Consider the following 17,140-nt stretch of genomic DNA (forward strand, 5'->3'; position numbering starts at 1 on the left):
GTACTATAAGTAAGAACTAAAACTATAAATTTCTTCAAAGTAAATACAGAAATCAGTATGACCTTATAGTAGGTGACTTTCTTAGCTATGATATCCAAAGCACCTACAACTAGTTTTACAATTAAGCGGGATTTCATCAGAATTTAAAAACTTGGCTTAATGGCTCATACCTGTAATCATAGCTCCTCAGGAAGCTGTGAGCCGGAGGATCACAGTTCAAACCCAGCCAGGGCAGAAAAGATTCCTTCTCCAACTAAGCCATGCTGGTGGCTCAATTGGAAAGAAAAACAGCTATGAGCAAGAAAGTTCAGAAGACATAGGAAATGTGTAGTTACCCTCCTACCACTGGCTCCCAGGAGCTTGTCTACCCTTAGCGTCTAGCAACATGACAGTTCTTTAAATTCTTTGATCTAATGAGTGATGTTGGCTCTCTGATTTTAGTCTCAGCCTCTAGTTTCTTTTTGTTTGTTTGTTTGGTCAGTTGTGGGGCTTGACCTCTGGGCCTGGGCACTGTCCCTGAGGTTTTCAGCTCAAGGCTAGCACTCTACCACTTGAGCCCCAGCTCCACTTCTGGCTTTTTCTGTTTATGTGATGCTGAGGAATGGAACCAAAGGCCTCATGCATGCAAGGCAAGTACTCTACCACCGAGCCACCTTCCCATCCCAGCCTCCAAGTTGTTTGTGTGTTGGAGTAGAAACCAGAATTCCTCTCTATAGTCACATTTTGGCAAGAATGTAGGTTTTAATTATAAAAGTCTAAGTGTATTATTTATAAAATTATCAGTTACAAATTTAAATTATAAAATTAGTTGTATGGAGAGACATGGGTGTCTATGTTTGCTCAGGTTGAAAGATCAGAACCTTATGAAAGACCTGAGGCCCCGAGACCTCCTGGAAAGCAGCAGTGACAGTGATGAAAAGGCCCCCTTATCCAAGCCCTCTTCCCTGTCTAAGCGAAAACTTGAGCTGGAGGTAGAGACTGTGGAAAAGAAGAAGAAAGGGCGCCCTCGGAAAGACGCCCGTCTCCTGCCCGTGTCCCTGTCTGTCCAGGTGAGGTCTACAGGAACCTGCCTACCCTGGCCCCAGCTCCCTGGCTGTGCTCAGTGCTGGGGACGATGCCCTGGTATGCCCTGGTACACAGCAGTGTGGGACACTGTAGGAGCCAGCCACTTAGACACATATACACCTGCCCTCCACCTACCCAGAGTCCATAAGTAGGTCCCCTGGTAAAGCAGGAATACTCTGGGAGCAGGTCCAGCCTCACTTCTGGGCGACAACCCCTGTAGTGTTGTTGTGGGGCTCAGATTTGTATCTGTCTCTTCCAGTCTCCAGCTGCCCTGACTGCAGAGAAGGAGGCTATGTGTCTGTCTGCACCAGCACTTACATTGAAGCTGCCTGTTCCAAGCCCCCAGCGAGCATTCACTCTCCAGGTAAATGTGGGGACCCTTCACCCACCCCCCTATCCTCTGGGTGTACAACTGCCTTGAGGACTGTGGCTCTCCATTCTCCTTTAGGAGACAGTCATAGGGAACCTGAGTACTTAACAATTTTTGTTGTTGTTGTTGTCAGTTGTGGGGCTTGAACTCAACCTGGGTGCTGTCCCTGAGTTCTTCAGCTCAAGGCAAGCTCTCTACTGCTTGAGCCACAGTGCCCCTTCCAGTTTCTGGTGATTAATTGGAGCCATGAGTCTCACAGACTTTCCTGCCCAGGCTGGCTTTGAACTGATCCTTAGATCTCAGCCTCCTACAGAGCTAGGATTACAGGCATGAGCCACCAGCACCCAGCAACTTTTTTCTTTTCTCTTTTTGGGCACTGCCCCTGAGCTTCTTTTGTTTATGTGGTACTGAGAAATCGAACCCAGGATAGATTGTTAGGCAAGCAGTCTATCACTAAGCACCCGCACCTGCCTTTTTCCAGTCCTAGGGCTTGAACTCAGGGCCTGGGTATTATCCCTTTCAAAACTCAAGGTTGATGCTCTACTACTACCAGCTTTTTGGTGATTAATTTGAGGAGTCTCAAGCTTACTTGCCAGGGTTGGCTTTGATCCAAGATCCTTAGATCTCAACTTCCTGAGTAGCTAGGAATATAGATGTGAGCCCTTGGTACCCAGACCCACCAAATCTTAATGTATGTGCTAGCTTCCAATGTCCCTACCTTCATGTCTTTCTCTCTCTGGCTTTGCCCTTGAAGTCCTAACAGCCAAGGTAGCTCTTACTATCAATCTTCATCAGCCATAGGTCCTTGGAACCATGTTGCAGAGAAGTAGAGTAGGTGGAAGTGAAGGAGACTCATGCACTTTGAACTTGTTTCTAATGTCAGCAGAGGCAAGGGGCATCTCTAGTGGTCAGCAGCTGAGAACTCCTCTAAACACCTAGCTTTCCTCCATGTGCCGCATTGGGCTTTCCTTGGTTTGAAAATGTCTAAAAAGAGCATGGCTCCTGGCTGTTGTCTGCTTTGTTTTCAGCATTGAAACATCAGTTAGTCAGCTTTCCAGTTGAGCCCACTTGGCCCTGGGCACTAAATTAGGCCCATGTCATGGTCCTAATACCCTGTTGTGCTAGGGAATTTTGTGTCATCCTGGTCTCATATGAGCACATCAAGCTCACTGCCACAGACTGGAGAATACTTTAGGAGTTTCTAGACCTGCCTCCTAGAACTACCATGGTTCTTGTACCAAATACTACAGTCTTTGAAGATCCTTCAAAGTAGGGGGCTAACAATCTTAGGTCTTCACTCCCAGCTCTGTCTCTGCCTAGCTACATCCTTACATTGAGTTCTTGGATAAGCCACTCCTCTGAGTGGAATCCCCCTTCCCTGACCATCTGTTACCATCTGTTGGTCAGCCAGCTGGTCTGTCTGTGTCTGCCCTGCCTCAGAGCCCACAGCTACAGAGCCCAAGGATCTCACCTGTCCTGGGATCACCTCCTATATGGTATACTGTCTCATGAGAAGATATGTGTTTGCTTTCCTCCATCCAGGTGAGCTCTGACCCTTCCATGTATATTGAGGTGGAGAATGAAGTGACGGCTGTGGCAGGAGTGAGGCTGAGCCGCCTCAAGTGCAACAGGGAAGGGAAGGAGTGGGAGACGGTGCTCACCAGCCGGATCCTCACTGCCGCTGGTAGCTGGTAAGTGCAGGCAAGGGCTAGCTTACCACGTAGAGCAGGCACCACATGCTGTGCTGTGGGATGCTGTTACTGTCCTGGAGTGCAGCCTGTCTGAGAGAACGGCTCACACAGAGGCTCCGTACCAGGCCTCCCTCCAGGCTAGCATATGCTTTTGTCATCTCAATGAAGTTTGTGTCACTGTCCTCATAATCTAGATGGAGAACCTGAGCCCTTCCTTGAGAGATACCCAACCTAAGATTTAAACTTGATGGTTTTATTCCATTAGTTGGCCAGATTCTGAAGTCTCAACTTCCAGACTAGCCTTGACAGATTCTTTGCCTCGACCCCACATTTTCATTCAAGGCAGCCAGGATGGATTAACCTGTCCTCAGAATTACTTCTTTCCATAGAAAGATCCTAACAGGTCCTAATTCAGTGGTTAATCACCTAAGCTCTTTATGGCTCAGTGAGCTCCATCCTTCCTGTACTTCACCTGTAAGATGACTAATATTTTCCTTAAGTGCTTGCAAACATAGAGCCAGTCAGGACCATGTGACAGACACTTATCATGGCAGTAACACCATGCTCCCTCAGAAAACCTTTTTTATGTTTCTTGCCAGTCCTGGGACTTGACCTCAGGGCTTAAGCACTGCCCCCTGAGCTTCTGCTCAAGGCTAGCACTCTACCACTTGAGCCACAGCATCACTTCTGGCTTTTTTTGCCTTATGTGGTTCTGAGGAATCAAACCCAGGGCTTCATACATGCTAGGCCACCACTAAGCCACATTCCCAGCCCAGAAAATCATTTTAATTAGACCTTCAGGTGTCTTTCATGAGGTCACATATGCATGCGTTTGTTTGTCTCTGCAAATCCGGGCCCTAGTTCAGGATTTTTTTTTTTTTTCATGTTTTTTGGGTCCGGTCATGGGGCCTGAACTCTGGGCCTGAGTGCTGTCCCTCAGCTCTTCAGCTCAAGGCTAGCGCTCAACCACTTGAGCCACAGCACTTTTTGCTTATGTGGTGCTGAGGAATCGAACCCAGGGCCTCAGGCATGCAAGGCAAGCGCTCTACCACTGAGCCAACTTCCCAGCCCCTAGTTCAGGATTTTTATGGGCTTCAGTGAGTTCATGGCATTAGGCCCAGAAGGACCCCACCCTCCTGTTCTTCCTTCAAGATTTCCCTCAAGACAAGCACACTGCACTCCCAAATACCTATGCCTTGGGTGCTGCTGTGGTCTCCACTCTCCATCTCTGGTTTCAAGGCAGGTGTCTGGCCCCATCTGGGGACCAAGGATTCCCTTGTAGTAATACAGCAACCACTAAGGGGAGCCCTGTACTCTCTTACAGGCTTGACCACCCAGGCTCATCCTACAACCCAGATTGTCAGCTTTCTTTGCAGCAAACTGGCTTAGAGAGGCCCTGGCCTTGAGAAATAAGCAGACAGAGGCCAGTCACTGCACCACAGAGAGCTCTAACTCTGTGCTTCTGGGTCCTGCTCAGTGTTCTCTCAGATTCATACTTTAAAAATAGTTGGAAGACCAGTCAATAGTGGCTCACGCCTGTAATACTAGCTACTCAGGAGGCTGAGATCTGAGGATTGCAGTTCAAAGCCAGCCCAGGCAAGAAAGTCTGTGAGATTCTTGTCTCCAATTAACCACCAAAAGACCAGATATGGCGCTGTGGCTCAAGTGGTAAGTTTTTCTTGAGCTGAAGAGCTCAGGGACAGCACCCAAGCTCAGAGTTCAAGCCCGCGACCGACAAAAACAAAAGAAAAAAAAAAAAACAGTTGGACCAAAAACATCTCACTTGCCCCTCCCTTCTGGGAAGCCATTCACATAACTCAGTAGGAAAAAATTGGCAGAGCTCTTCCATTAGCTGACCTTTTTGCTAAGGGCCTACTGGGGCAGGAGCAACCTCACCCTTGGCCAACCACAGGCCTTGGATCCACTGGATAGAAGTCATTAGAGGAGACTAGCCGGCCTGCTGTGGTCAAGACCTCTCTGTGCTGGTGCATACCTTTCCACTGCTGGGTGTTGGGCTCCAGCCTCCCTTGCACCTGTAGCTGACCTCAGAGAACCTTCACTGGGATGGAAGTGGAAGTACCTCCTTGTGTTGGGCCCAACTGAGAACCTGGTGGATCCTTAAGTGAGGCCTTGGGCAGTGTCCAACCCTAACAGCCTTCAGTGTGTGATAGGTGTCTTCTGAGAAATCTCATACTGGGGGCTGGGAAGGTGGCTCAGTGGTAGAGCACTTGCCTTGCATGCCAGAGGCCCTGGGTTCCATTCCTCAGCACCACATAAGCAAAAAGAAAAAAGCCAGAAGTGGCGCTCTGGCTCAAGTGGTAGAGCGCTAGCCTTGAGCTGAAGAGCTGAGGGACAGTGCCCAGGCCCAGAGTTCAGGCCCCACGACTGGACACCCCCCCCAAAAAAAAAAAAAAAAGAAATCTCATACTGGTAATCCTCACTCCTCTCTGCCTTCATGCACAAAGACTATCCTATAGTCACTCTGACCTCATGTGATAAGTAAGGCCTCCTTCCTAGCTGACCACTGATACACTGGCTCTCCCCAGCCTGCACCCCTTTAGCAGTGTTAGTGAGCTCAGATTGATACTAGTAAGGATGGCCCTATGTAAGCAAGAAGACAGAATTCTCCTTCTGCTGAGATCCCAAGCAGAGCAGAGGCAAGGCAAGGCTCTGCACCTCCAAGTTCTGCATCCAGTCCCCATGACATCTGCCCACCTCTACCTCCACAGTGACGTGGTATGTGTTGCCTGTGAAAAAAGGATGCTGTCAGTGTTCTCCACCTGTGGTCGCCGCCTCCTCCCTCCCATCCTCTTGCCTTCCCCCATCTCTACTTTGCACTGCACGGGTTCCTACGTCATGGCGCTCACTGCTGCTGCCACACTGTCAGTCTGGTGAGAAATAGTCCTAGGGTGGTGGGATGGTCTCCAGGCTGGGCAGGGCAGGGCAAAGCAGGTTCTTGGTCTCCTCAAGGCAGGCAACACATGGAAGCAGGCTGCCATTGGGTTAAATATCATCATTTATATTGGCCACCCTTGTAGACTGTGCAAGGCGCTGAAGGACAGCCTCTTTTCCCCACTCATCCTTATAGGAGCAGGCCAGGAAAATTCTCACTGCCCAATGGCCTGTGCCAGTGTTCTCAGATGGGTTCATCAACAGTGGGATGTGAGCTAGCAAATGGGAGCCCCACTCCTGGTATGGCTATATCCTACTTCTCCCAGAGTGGGTGTGAACATTAGAGTGGTCCTGGAGCTCTGTTACCCAGGATCTATTCTGTACACCTGGGTAAAAGGCTAAGGACACATGGGATCACAGTGTCTGGGCAGCCAAGACACTAAAGTGTATTTATATCAAGTGGGGAATAATATGTTTTCTGTTTTCCTCTTAGGGATGTTCACAGGCAAATGGTCATAGTAAAAGAAGAATCTCTACACTCCATCTTGGCAGGTAAGGCCTACTGTAGACACTCATCCCTTGCCTGGAGCCTGAGTTCCAGGTCTGACACAGATAAGCTCCTTCAGCTTTGGGGTCTAGCCCATGTCTCCCAGGGGCAGGGGTATACTTTCATAGATAGAAAGGAGACACGCTATGTGGGTCCCTAGGAGGTGACAAAGATCCTCGTGGATATTAAAAATACTCACTAAGAGTACCAAGCAGACATCCCTAGTTGCCACACTCATTGAGGCTTCTTAGGGGATAATAGAAGTCAGGGTTCAATATGCAAATGCTTGCTGATCAGACCACATGGAACTTATTTCTGTGGTGTCCCCCCAGGAAGTGATATGACAGTGTCACAGATCTTGTTGACGCAGCATGGAATCCCGGTGATGAACTTGTCTGATGGGAAGGCATACTGCTTTAATCCGTCACTCTCTACATGGTAAGAAGCTGATTCCCCGCATGGATCCCTGGGAGTGTTATTCTGCAATGGATGGCTGAGCAAGGGTTCTGGGTCCTGGTGGTCAGGCCTGCCTGGCCCTGCTTTTGAGACCTGGCTCCTGCACTCCACAGTAATAGCCAGTACATGCCCTGCCATCTCCATGGGGACGCTGCCGCCCCATGTTCAGGGGAGTCCTTGAGCATAATTTTCTGGTGTCAGCTAATTACCTTGTACATCACTATTTATTTTTTTATTTTTTTGTCAGTGGTGGGGCTTGAACTCTGGGCTTGGGTGCTGTCCCTGAGCTCTTCAGCTCTACCACTTGAGCCATAGCAGTACTTCACAGACTTTCCTGCCCGGGCTGGCTTTGAACCTTGATCCTCAGATCTCAGCCTCCCAAGTAGCTAGGATTACAGGCGTGAGCCACCGACACCCAGCTCATCACAATTTTTTAATTTTATTTGTGTGTGTGTGTGTGTGTATGTGTGTGTGTGTGTGAGAGAGAGAGATAAAGAGAGAAGGGGGAGGGAGGGAGGGAGGGAGGGTCCTGGGGCTTGAACTCAGGGACTAGGTGCTGTCCCTGAGACGTTTTGCTCAAGACTAGCACTCTACTAGTCCACTTCTGGCTTTTTGGTGTTAAATGGAGATAAGAGTCTCATGGACTTTCCTGCCTGGGCTGGCTTCAAATCGCAATCAGTGTTCTCATCATCCTGAGTAGCTAGAATTAATAGGTATAAGCCATTGGTGCCCAGCTACATCACAGATTTGAATTTATGTAGATTATATACCAGCCACTCCAAGAAATTCTTTCTCTCTGCCTATACCTTTGGTCTTTCAGACCCAAAGCTTGCTATTTTCTAGCTTCTTTTCTGTTAAGAGTTTTCTTTTTTGGGGGGGAGAGTCCGGTCATGGGGCCTTAACTCTGGGCCTGGGCGCTGTCCCTCAGCTCTTCAGCTCAAGGCTAGTGTTCTACCACTTGAGCCACAGCGCCACTTCCGGTTTTTTTCTTTTTGCTTATGTGGTGCTGAGGAATCGAACCCAGGGCCGTAGGCATGCAAGGCAAGTGCTCTACCACTGAGCCACCTTCCCAGCCCCTCTTTTTTTTTTAAAAAAAAACTTTATTTTTTTGTCTTTTCTTATTTTTTGTACTGGGGATCGAACCCAGGACATTGCACTTGCTAGTCAAGCGCTTTGCCACTGAGCTACATACCAGCCCAAGAGTTTTCTTTTCTTTTTTTTTTTTTTTTGTCGGTTGTGGGGCTTGAACTCTGGGCCTGGACGCTATCCCTCAGCTCTTCAGCTCAAGGCAAGCGCTCTACCATTTGAGCTACAGCACCACTTCCGGTTTTCTGGTGGTTTATTGGAGATAGGAGTCTCACAGTCTCTCCTGCCCGGGCTGGCTTTGAACCGCAATCCTCAGATCTTAGCCTCCTGAGTAGCTAGGATTGCAGGCGTGAGCCACCAGCGCCCGGCAGCCCAAGAGTTTTCAAGTACAAGTTCATACTCACACTGAGAGTTTAGTGTTCTTCAACGCTGTTGTTTTTTCTTTAAAAAAGAAAAATAATAAACCTCTACGCTAGCTTGCTCAAATTGTAACAAGCTGTATATTATGTGTGATTACTTTAATAATGGAAACAAGCTGGTTATTTAAGGAAAGACAGACTGTGTGTGGTGGTACATGGCTATAATCCCAGCACTAAGGAAGTTGAGACAGGATGATTTAGAGACAGCCTAGCAAGACCCGGACTTTAAAAAGGGGTGGGGAGGAGGAAGGAATAGCCATAATAAACTTTTTTAATACATTTGCAAAAATGCATAGATGTTTTATGGAGAATGTTTTTTAACAGTGATAATGAAGGATCTCTCCCTTAGAATGAGGAAGAACTGCCTGCCAGGGATGTTGGAGAGGCACAGGAATGGTGAAGGCCTGATGTTCCCTGGCTGCTGAAGCAGGCCCAGGCCTCCTAATACACTGTACATATAGAGGCCTCTCGGTCATCAGGCAGTAGGCCTGGAGCTGAAGTGTTCGCAGTGAGATAATTTTTCTTTGGGAAAAATTATCTGCCAGGCCCATGACTCAGAAACCTGCCATCGGTGGGTACCTATGTTGGAGGGCAGTGTCTCTCAGCCTCCTCTGGCCTTCTAATTTCCCTGACCTCTGTTCCTAACTTTGCCTCCCCAGGAACCTAGTTTCTGACAAGCAGGACTCACTGGCGCAGTGTGCGGACTTTAGGAACAGCCTACCATCCCAGGATGCCATGCTGTGCTCAGGACCGTTAGCCATAATCCAGGGCCGCACCTCCAAGTACGTGAACTGAGAGCCATGGCCACTGCCAGAACAGCTGCCCCTGAGAAGTGGCTAGGCCTGCTCTGGTTTTCAGTCTCCTGCACTCCAACAACTGCTCAGCTCGGGCAGAATGTCCAAGAGTTGTGGACCCTTATCATGTAGTACTTTAGGGGTGGCTGAAACACAGGCCTTATCACTTCAAAGGCCCAGGTGACACTCAGTGAGTGGTAAAGATCTATGATCTTTAATCTGTAATCTATGATCTATGATGTTTTACCAGCTCTTTGGGAAGGGGAAATAGGCTACTGACCTGTTATCTCGGGAACTTGGAAAGCATATGCAGAGGAGGAAAATCCTAGAGTACCAAGTGACCTAACTGGGGTAAGGATGGGCAGGTCAGCAGTCTGTGGCATCTCCAAGAGACTGGCTTATAGATGGGAGGCCTCAGACAGCCTATATGCCTTAATATTGCTCAGGCACATAGAAATAGCTTCCCACACCCATGAACTGCCCTCTACCTCATTGACCCCACTCTGCCCATCTCTGCAGCTCTGGAAGGCAAGCTGCCCGGCTCTTCTCCGTGCCTCATGTGGTACAGCAAGAGACCACGCTGGCCTACCTAGAGAACCAGGTTGCAGCAGCACTTACCCTGCAGTCTAGCCACGAGTACCGCCATTGGCTCCTCCTCTACGCACGGTACCTTGTAAATGAAGGTGAGATCGAATGTTGACAGCATTACATCCCTTCTTTGAGCCCTTCCTGCTTGAAAGGTCATGCCTGATGACCAGTAACTCCCTATGGCCCTCCAGCCTAGGCCATCCCAGGATTCTCAAGAGTACTTGTGCCCCCTCAGCAGCATCCCTCACAAAAACCAAGTGTGCTTGGAAGAAGCAACTGTACTCTTTGTGAAGTAACCTCTGGGCAGGACTCCCATCCTATCTTACCAGCCATTCTTCCCACTAGAGCTAAGCCTGTAGTGACTGGCCCTACCAAACCACTCCCTGTGACCTGTACAGCCCCACACCCAGTTCAAGTGTTTCTTCCACAGTCTTTCTAGGCCTTTTTACTTTGTTCTTGTCATTACCCTTCCCATTCTATATATGAGTTAAGGCCGGAGCAGGGGGAGTTGGGGGAGGGATCCAGATGCCAGTGGCTTGCACCTTAATCCTAGCTACTTGGGAAGCTGAGATCAGGAGGATGGTAGTTTGGGGCCAATACAGGTATATACACGCAAGACCCTTTTTCAACCAATAGGTGTCTAAAATTGGGAGGAGCACACTCCTGGCCTAACCTGGGAAGAAAAAGTCCACAAGACAATTAGGTGGGTTATTGGCCAGACACAAATGAGGGCAGAAAAAAAAACCCTCTTTTAAAAATAACTAGTGCAGGGGCTGGGAAGGTGGCTCAGTGGTAGAGCGCTTGCCTTGCATGCCTGAGGCCCTGGGTTCAATTCCTCAGCACCAAATAAGAAAAAAGAAAAAAGCCGGAAGTGGCGCTGTGGCTCAATTGGTAGAACGCTAGCCTTGAGCTGAACAGCTGAAGGACAGCGCCCAGCCTAGAGTTCAGGCCCCACGACCGGTACCCCCCCCCCCAAAAAAAATAATAATAGCTAGTGCAGGGGCTGGGAAGGTAGCTCAGTGGTAGAGTGCTTGCCTTGCATGCACGAGGCCTTGGGTTTGATTCCTCAGCACCACATAAACAGAAAAGGCCAAAAAAGTGGCGGTGTGGCTCAAGTGGTAGAATGCTAAGGGATAGCACCCAGGCCCAGAGTTTAGGCCCCATGACCAACAAAAAAATAGGGGCTGGGAAGGTGGCTCAGTGGTAGAGTGCTTGCCTTGCATGCATGAGGCCCTGGGTTCGATTCCTCAGCACCACATATGCAGAAAAAGCCACAAGTGGCGCTGTGGCTCAAGTGGTAGAGCACTAGCCTTGAGCTGAAGAGCTGAAGGACAGCACCCACGCCCAGAGTTCAGGCCCCACAACCAGTAAAAAAAAAAAGAAAAAAGAAAAAAAAGAACTAGTGCAAGCCAGGCACCGGTGACTCTCACACTTATAATCCTAGCTACTAGGAGGCTGAGATCTGAGGATCATGGTTCAAACCAGCCTTGGCAGGAAAGTCCAAGATACTTTTTTTTTTTTTTTTGGTCACTCATGGGTCTTGAACTGTGGGTCTGGGTACTGTCCCTAAGCTCTTCAGCTCAAGGCTAGCACTCTACCATTTGAGGCACAGCACCACTTCTGGTTTTCTGGTGGATAATTGGAGAAAAGAATGTCACAGATGTTTTTACCTGGGCTGGCTTTGAGCCGTGATCATCAGATCTTAGCTTCCTGATTGCCTGGAATTACAGTCGTGAGCCACTAGCGCCCAGCCTGACACTCTTATCTCCAATTAACCACCAGAAAACCAGAAGTGGTGCTGTGCCTCAAGTAGTAGAGCACTAGCCTTAAGTTGAACAGCTCAGGGACAGTGTACAGGCCCAGAGTTCAATCCCTACAACTGACAACAAAAAACAAACTAGTTTAGCCAGGCACCATTTAGTCATGCCTGTATTGCTAGCTACTTCGCTCTGAGGCTTGCAGTTCAAAGGCAGCCTGGGAAGAAAGTCTAAGTTTTTTTGTTTTTTTGTTTTTGCCGGTCATGGGGCCTGAACTTTGGGCCGGGCGCTGTCCCTTGGCTCTTCAGTTCAAGGATAGCGCTCTACCGCTTGAGCCACAGTGCCACTTCCAGAAAGTCTAAGATTTTTATCTCCATTAAACTACGAAAAACCTCTGGAAGTAGAGTTGTGGCTCAAATGGTAGAGTGCTGGCCTTGAGCACAAAAGCTCCAGTATCTCACCCAAGCCTAGAATACAAGCCCCAGGACCAAAGAAAACAAATAACCAGTGCAAAAAATCCTAGAGGCCTGGCTCTGGAGTAGAAAACCTGCTTTGTCCTTGCTAGGCAGATACTGAGTTCAAACCCCAGTACCAAGAAAAAGTACAAAAATAATAAATACGAGAACAATGTACCCAATTGCCAACTTAAATGACCCCTATAAATCTGAGCATATGTGTTTCTGTACACATATACTAATAACAGACATAGCTGGTTCCACCACCCTCCCCAGTGACTCTGCTCTCCCACCCTACCTGTGTCACTGCCCAAAAGATGTAGTCACCAGTTTTCCTAAATACTTGGCCTCCCTAGTCCTCATTCCTGGTATACTCCAGTCACATCTTGGGCCTTGCACCCATTTCCCCCAGAACACCTCCTTTACAGCTTGCCCTTCGTTGGGGTTGAGCAAGACATCCTGATGCCCACACCTAGGCCTGCCTCTTCTAGGCTCTACCTTCTACTGCTCACTATTACTTTTCTGTCCTCCACACATGTTCCAGTGTCTCCTGCACCACACACTAGTCCCCCACTCTCTGTCCTGACTGTCGGAGGAGAAATCAGGTGAGATCACATTCACTTCCCAACATTCCTCAGATTCTAGCTTCATCTATCCTCTCCTATGGCCAAAACCCTTAGAGTGCTGCCAAGCTTTCTGGCCACTCCACCCACGTTGCAGTGGGAGAGGTTTGACACTTTCACACTCGGTGCTACTATAAAGATGAGCGTCATCATCAACTCGCAGGCCACCTCTGACCCTTCTTATCACCTCTCTCCTACCAGACGACCTGTTTTCTCTCAAATAGATCCCACCAGCCTATACCCCACCTGCCACAATTTCCATGGTTTCTCACCTCCCTAGTTAGTTCATCATAGAACTTTCCATGTCTCATTTCTCTTGGGCCCAGCCCACAGAGAAAATGCTGCATGTATTGTCTGGGACTTTAGGTGAATGGATGGGGGAATCTGATTGTGGAGCCACTAAGACACAGAGGTGTTTTGCTCATAGAAGTCAATAAAGTCTATTTATATATATGTATGTATATATATATATATATATATATATACACATACATATATATGTATATATATAAACTTAGAATCGTCTTGATTTTGATTTTGATCTTGATTTCTGTTTTGTTTTGTTTTAACTAGGCTTTGAATACCGACTCCGAGAAATATGCAAGGACTTACTGGGTCCAGTTCACTGCTCCACTGGAAGCCAGTGGGAGTCAACAGTAGTGGTAGGTGCTTCTTTCATTCTTGCCACAAGGCTCTTCTTGACATATGAAGGTAGAGTTCTTTTTTAAACTAAAGTACTTTGAAATTTCTCCCATGCGATTTCAAGCCCCCAGTCCTGGGTCCCACATTCAATGAGAGGCTAGCATGCTGGTACTCTGTGACTGGACAGGAGCCAGGGTCTGGGGCTTAGGAGCATGGGGGCTGTGTTTCACATCTAGCACCAAGAGAAGCTGTCTTACAGGACACTGCATTTGGTGGTGAGGACAAAAAGTAATTGCCTGTTGGTGGGGCACACAGTCTGGTAGGGAGGCACACATAGCAGTTGGAGCAACAAGGTATTAGAGGCAGACATGTATGAGGACAGAAATAGCAGATAGTAAGACAAAAATGTCCAAGATGGACTGGTCAGGGAAGAAAGAGCTCAGGGGAGGACATTTCAGGTAAAGCCCAAGGTAGGAAGGAGCCAGCTTTGTAGAGTCGTGGAGCAAATAGTGACAGAAAGAAGTCTTGGCATACCTGAGGCCTTTGTGATGCCACAGAAGAAGCTAGCAATGGGGATATAAGAGGAGGTAAGAGGTAGACCTTGGCATTTCCTGAGGATCCTGAGTCCTGAGTCTAGAACCCTTAGAGTTGGCACAGAACTGACATGAACTGAAAGAGAATACTCATGAAGACATTTTCTGCAGCAGTCCAAGGAATAGGTGGAAGTGTTTAGGTCAGTGTTGGCCTTGGAGAAGCTCAAGGAGACAGATAGAAGATATATTTTGGCAATAGAGCCAACAAGACTTTGTAGGTGGATGAGTATGGGAATGGAAAGAAAATAATGGACTTGAGATCAGTGCCTAGATATTTGAGGTAGGGGCAAAGAATGGGAGATCTACATTAGCACTTGCCTTCAGTTATTCATGTATTCATTTAGTAATTACTGTATAGGCCCTGTTCTGGTCAAGATATTCTAAGCATGGTATAGCCTCAGTTTGCAAGGCTACCTACATTCCCCTTTATGGATCTGGTTTCTTGTGGAGAGAGACAGACTCATCATATATAGAACACATTGTAAAAATATACTGGAAAAAAATTAAAAGAGAGCCAGGCACTGGTGGCTCACACCTGTAATCTTAGCTACTCAGGAGGCTGAGAGCTGAGGATCACAGTTTCAAAGCCAGCCCGGGCAGGAAAGTGTGTGAGACTCTTATCTCCAATAAACCACCAGAAAACCAGAAGTATTGCTGTGGCTCAAGTGGTAGAGTGCTAGCCTTGAGCTGAAGAGCTCAGGGACAATACCTATGCAGTTCAAGCCCCATGACTGACTCCCCCCCAAAAAAAAAATCAGCATAGACAGAAAAGGGGCCCAAGGAAGTTAGGCTTGAGGGGAGAGCATGTAGGCAGAGGGAGGGCAGATACAAAGGCTTGGGGTAGAACTCCAAGAGTAAAGGAAATAGCTAGCTGCTTAGAGCAACAATGAGAGGGTGCGAGGAGTTGAAGTAAAGAAGGGTACAATGTCAGTTCTCACAATCCCTTCAAGGTCTTGCTGTGTAGTTTTTTCAGTTTGGTTGCAATACTTGTGTTTGGGCTCAGAATCATTTACCTCAGATCCCTACAGGTATTCTTCTGTCAGCTTTTAGCGTCCAGTGCTATCACTAAAACCCCTGGCCTAAATCTGATTTCTATTGGTTAATAAGTGTTTTGGGGGAATCCTGTCATTGTGGTGTTCTGGGCTGTCTATCAAAGATAGGGTCTTGCAGGGCGCCGCCGGTGGCTCACGACTGTAATCCTAGCTACTCAGGAGGCTGAGATCTGAGGATCACGGTTCAAAGCCAGCCCCGGGCAGGAAAGCCCAAGACTCTTTATCTCCAATAAACCATTAGAAAACCAGAAGTGGCACTGTGGCTCAAGCGGTAGAGCACTCACCTTGAGCTGAAGAGCCCAGGGACAGTGCCCAGGCCCAGAGTTCAAGCCCCATGACCAGAAAAAAAAAAAAGATAGGGTCTTACTGTTTAGCTCACCTGCCTCAGCCTCCCAAGTGCTGGGATCACAGGGGTGTGTCACTACCTGATGTGTGTCTTGAGGATTCTCAAGCACTAAGTCTATATCTTTCTTTCATTTGATGGAAACAGAGCAGTGATTTCCTTTCCTTCTTTAATTATATATCCCCTCCCATTTTCCCCACTTAAAAAAAAAATGTAAAGCTGAGTACTGGTGGCTCATGCCTATAATCCTAGCTACTATGGAGGCAGAGATCTGAGAGTTGTGGTTCCAAGCCACAACTTTCCTGCCTGGCAGGAAAGTCCATAGAGATTCTTATCTCCAATTAACCACCAAAAAAGCCAGAAGTAGAAGTGTGGCTCCAGTGGTAGAACACAAGCCTTGAGTAAAAAGGTTAAGAGACAGAGCCCAGGCCCTGAGTTCAAGCCCCAGGACTGGCACAAAGAAAAGAAGCTAAATTATTTTTTTACACTTTTAGTTCTCTACTCTCTTTTTTATTTAGTCTTTTATCTACTCAAGGATAGTAAGCTTAGTTATTTTACTTAGCATTTTATGTCTGATTTTTTTTTTCTGTTGGTCGTGGGGCTTGAACTCTAGGCTTGGGTGCTGTCCTTCAGCTCTTTAGCTCAAGGCAAGCACTCTACAGCTGGAGCCACAGAGCCACTTCCCGATTTTTTTTTTTTAAGTATTAGAAGCCATAGTAGATGTTTCTGTTGCCTACTAAATGTTTCTCTTTTCTATCTTGTCCATTGTCTTATCTCCTCATGTTCCTGGTTTATGTTGTTGTTGTTGTTTGTTTTTTTTATTGCTGGGCATGTGCTCTGAAAATATGGCAGCCTGCAATGGTTTTACCTTCTTCCCTAGAACACTTTGACTTGTTACTTGCCACTTCCCAAGGTACCCACAGGGTACACAACAAGGTCAAAGACCAGGGTTTGCTGGGTTGACTGGGACATCAAGGTGGATACCCGTAAGTGCAGGGACCAATTTTCTCTCTGTTGACTTATCCCTTAGGCACCTGTACAAAGGTGAGAGGGGTAAGTTTGCAGGGGAACCTCTTCTCCCAACTTGTTGGGCCCTAACCCTGGCTTTGGTTCCCATATGCCCTCAAGTCTGGTAGAAGCTGCTACCTGTTCTTGGAAACTACAAGCAAGCTACCTGAGTGAGTCACCCTTCAGTGTGGTCTCACCTGCTTTCTGTCTTCTTTAAAGTACCTAAACTCAGTGGTGTGCTCACAGTCCCTGTACCCATGATGGATGCCTTCAGCTGCAGGTAAACAATAATTCTTCTAGTGGTAGCTAAAGTCTTGACAAAACCACTCATCACAATATAGGTAGGGTCTTGTATCTTTGATTCTCTTGAGTTTTCCTTTATGGTCATCAAAGTCCAAGGAAGAGTTGTGTATCCATGGGTCTCACTTATAATCCTAGCTACTCAGGAAGCTGAGATCTGAAGGTTGCAGTTCAAAGCCAACCTAGGCAGGAAAGATTGGAAGACTCATCTCCAACGAACCACCAGAAAACCAGAAGTGAAGCTGTGTCTCAAACTGGTAGAGTGCTAGCCTTGAATGAAAAAACTCAGGGGCAGAACCCAGGCTCTGAGTTCAAGCTCCACAATTGACAAAAAAAAAATCCAAGCTGGGTACTGGTGACTCATGTCTGTAATCCTAATTACTCAGGAGACTGAGATCTGAGGATCATGGCTCAAAGCCAGCCTCGGCAAAAAAAAAGTCCATGAAACTCTTTTTTTTT

General features: G+C 47.6%; 1 protein-coding gene across 1 annotated transcript in view; it reads left to right on the forward strand.

Moving 5' to 3' along the window:
• LOC105997171 (protein HIRA) overlaps positions 1–17,140 on the forward strand; it is a 107,427-nt gene that overhangs the window by 79,262 nt on the left and 11,025 nt on the right. The window contains exons 14-22 of the mRNA XM_013031504.1: positions 845–1,049; positions 1,325–1,429; positions 2,978–3,126; positions 5,856–6,017; positions 6,512–6,570; positions 6,898–7,003; positions 9,186–9,308; positions 9,840–10,003; positions 13,317–13,405. Of these exons, the coding sequence (XP_012886958.1) occupies positions 845–1,049; positions 1,325–1,429; positions 2,978–3,126; positions 5,856–6,017; positions 6,512–6,570; positions 6,898–7,003; positions 9,186–9,308; positions 9,840–10,003; positions 13,317–13,405 (1,162 nt within the window). The remainder of the gene's footprint in view (positions 1–844; positions 1,050–1,324; positions 1,430–2,977; positions 3,127–5,855; positions 6,018–6,511; positions 6,571–6,897; positions 7,004–9,185; positions 9,309–9,839; positions 10,004–13,316; positions 13,406–17,140) is intronic.

The sequence above is a fragment of the Dipodomys ordii genome, unplaced genomic scaffold (genome assembly GCF_000151885.1).
Source record: "Dipodomys ordii isolate 6190 unplaced genomic scaffold, Dord_2.0 Scaffold141, whole genome shotgun sequence".
Lineage (NCBI taxonomy): Eukaryota > Metazoa > Chordata > Mammalia > Rodentia > Heteromyidae > Dipodomys > Dipodomys ordii.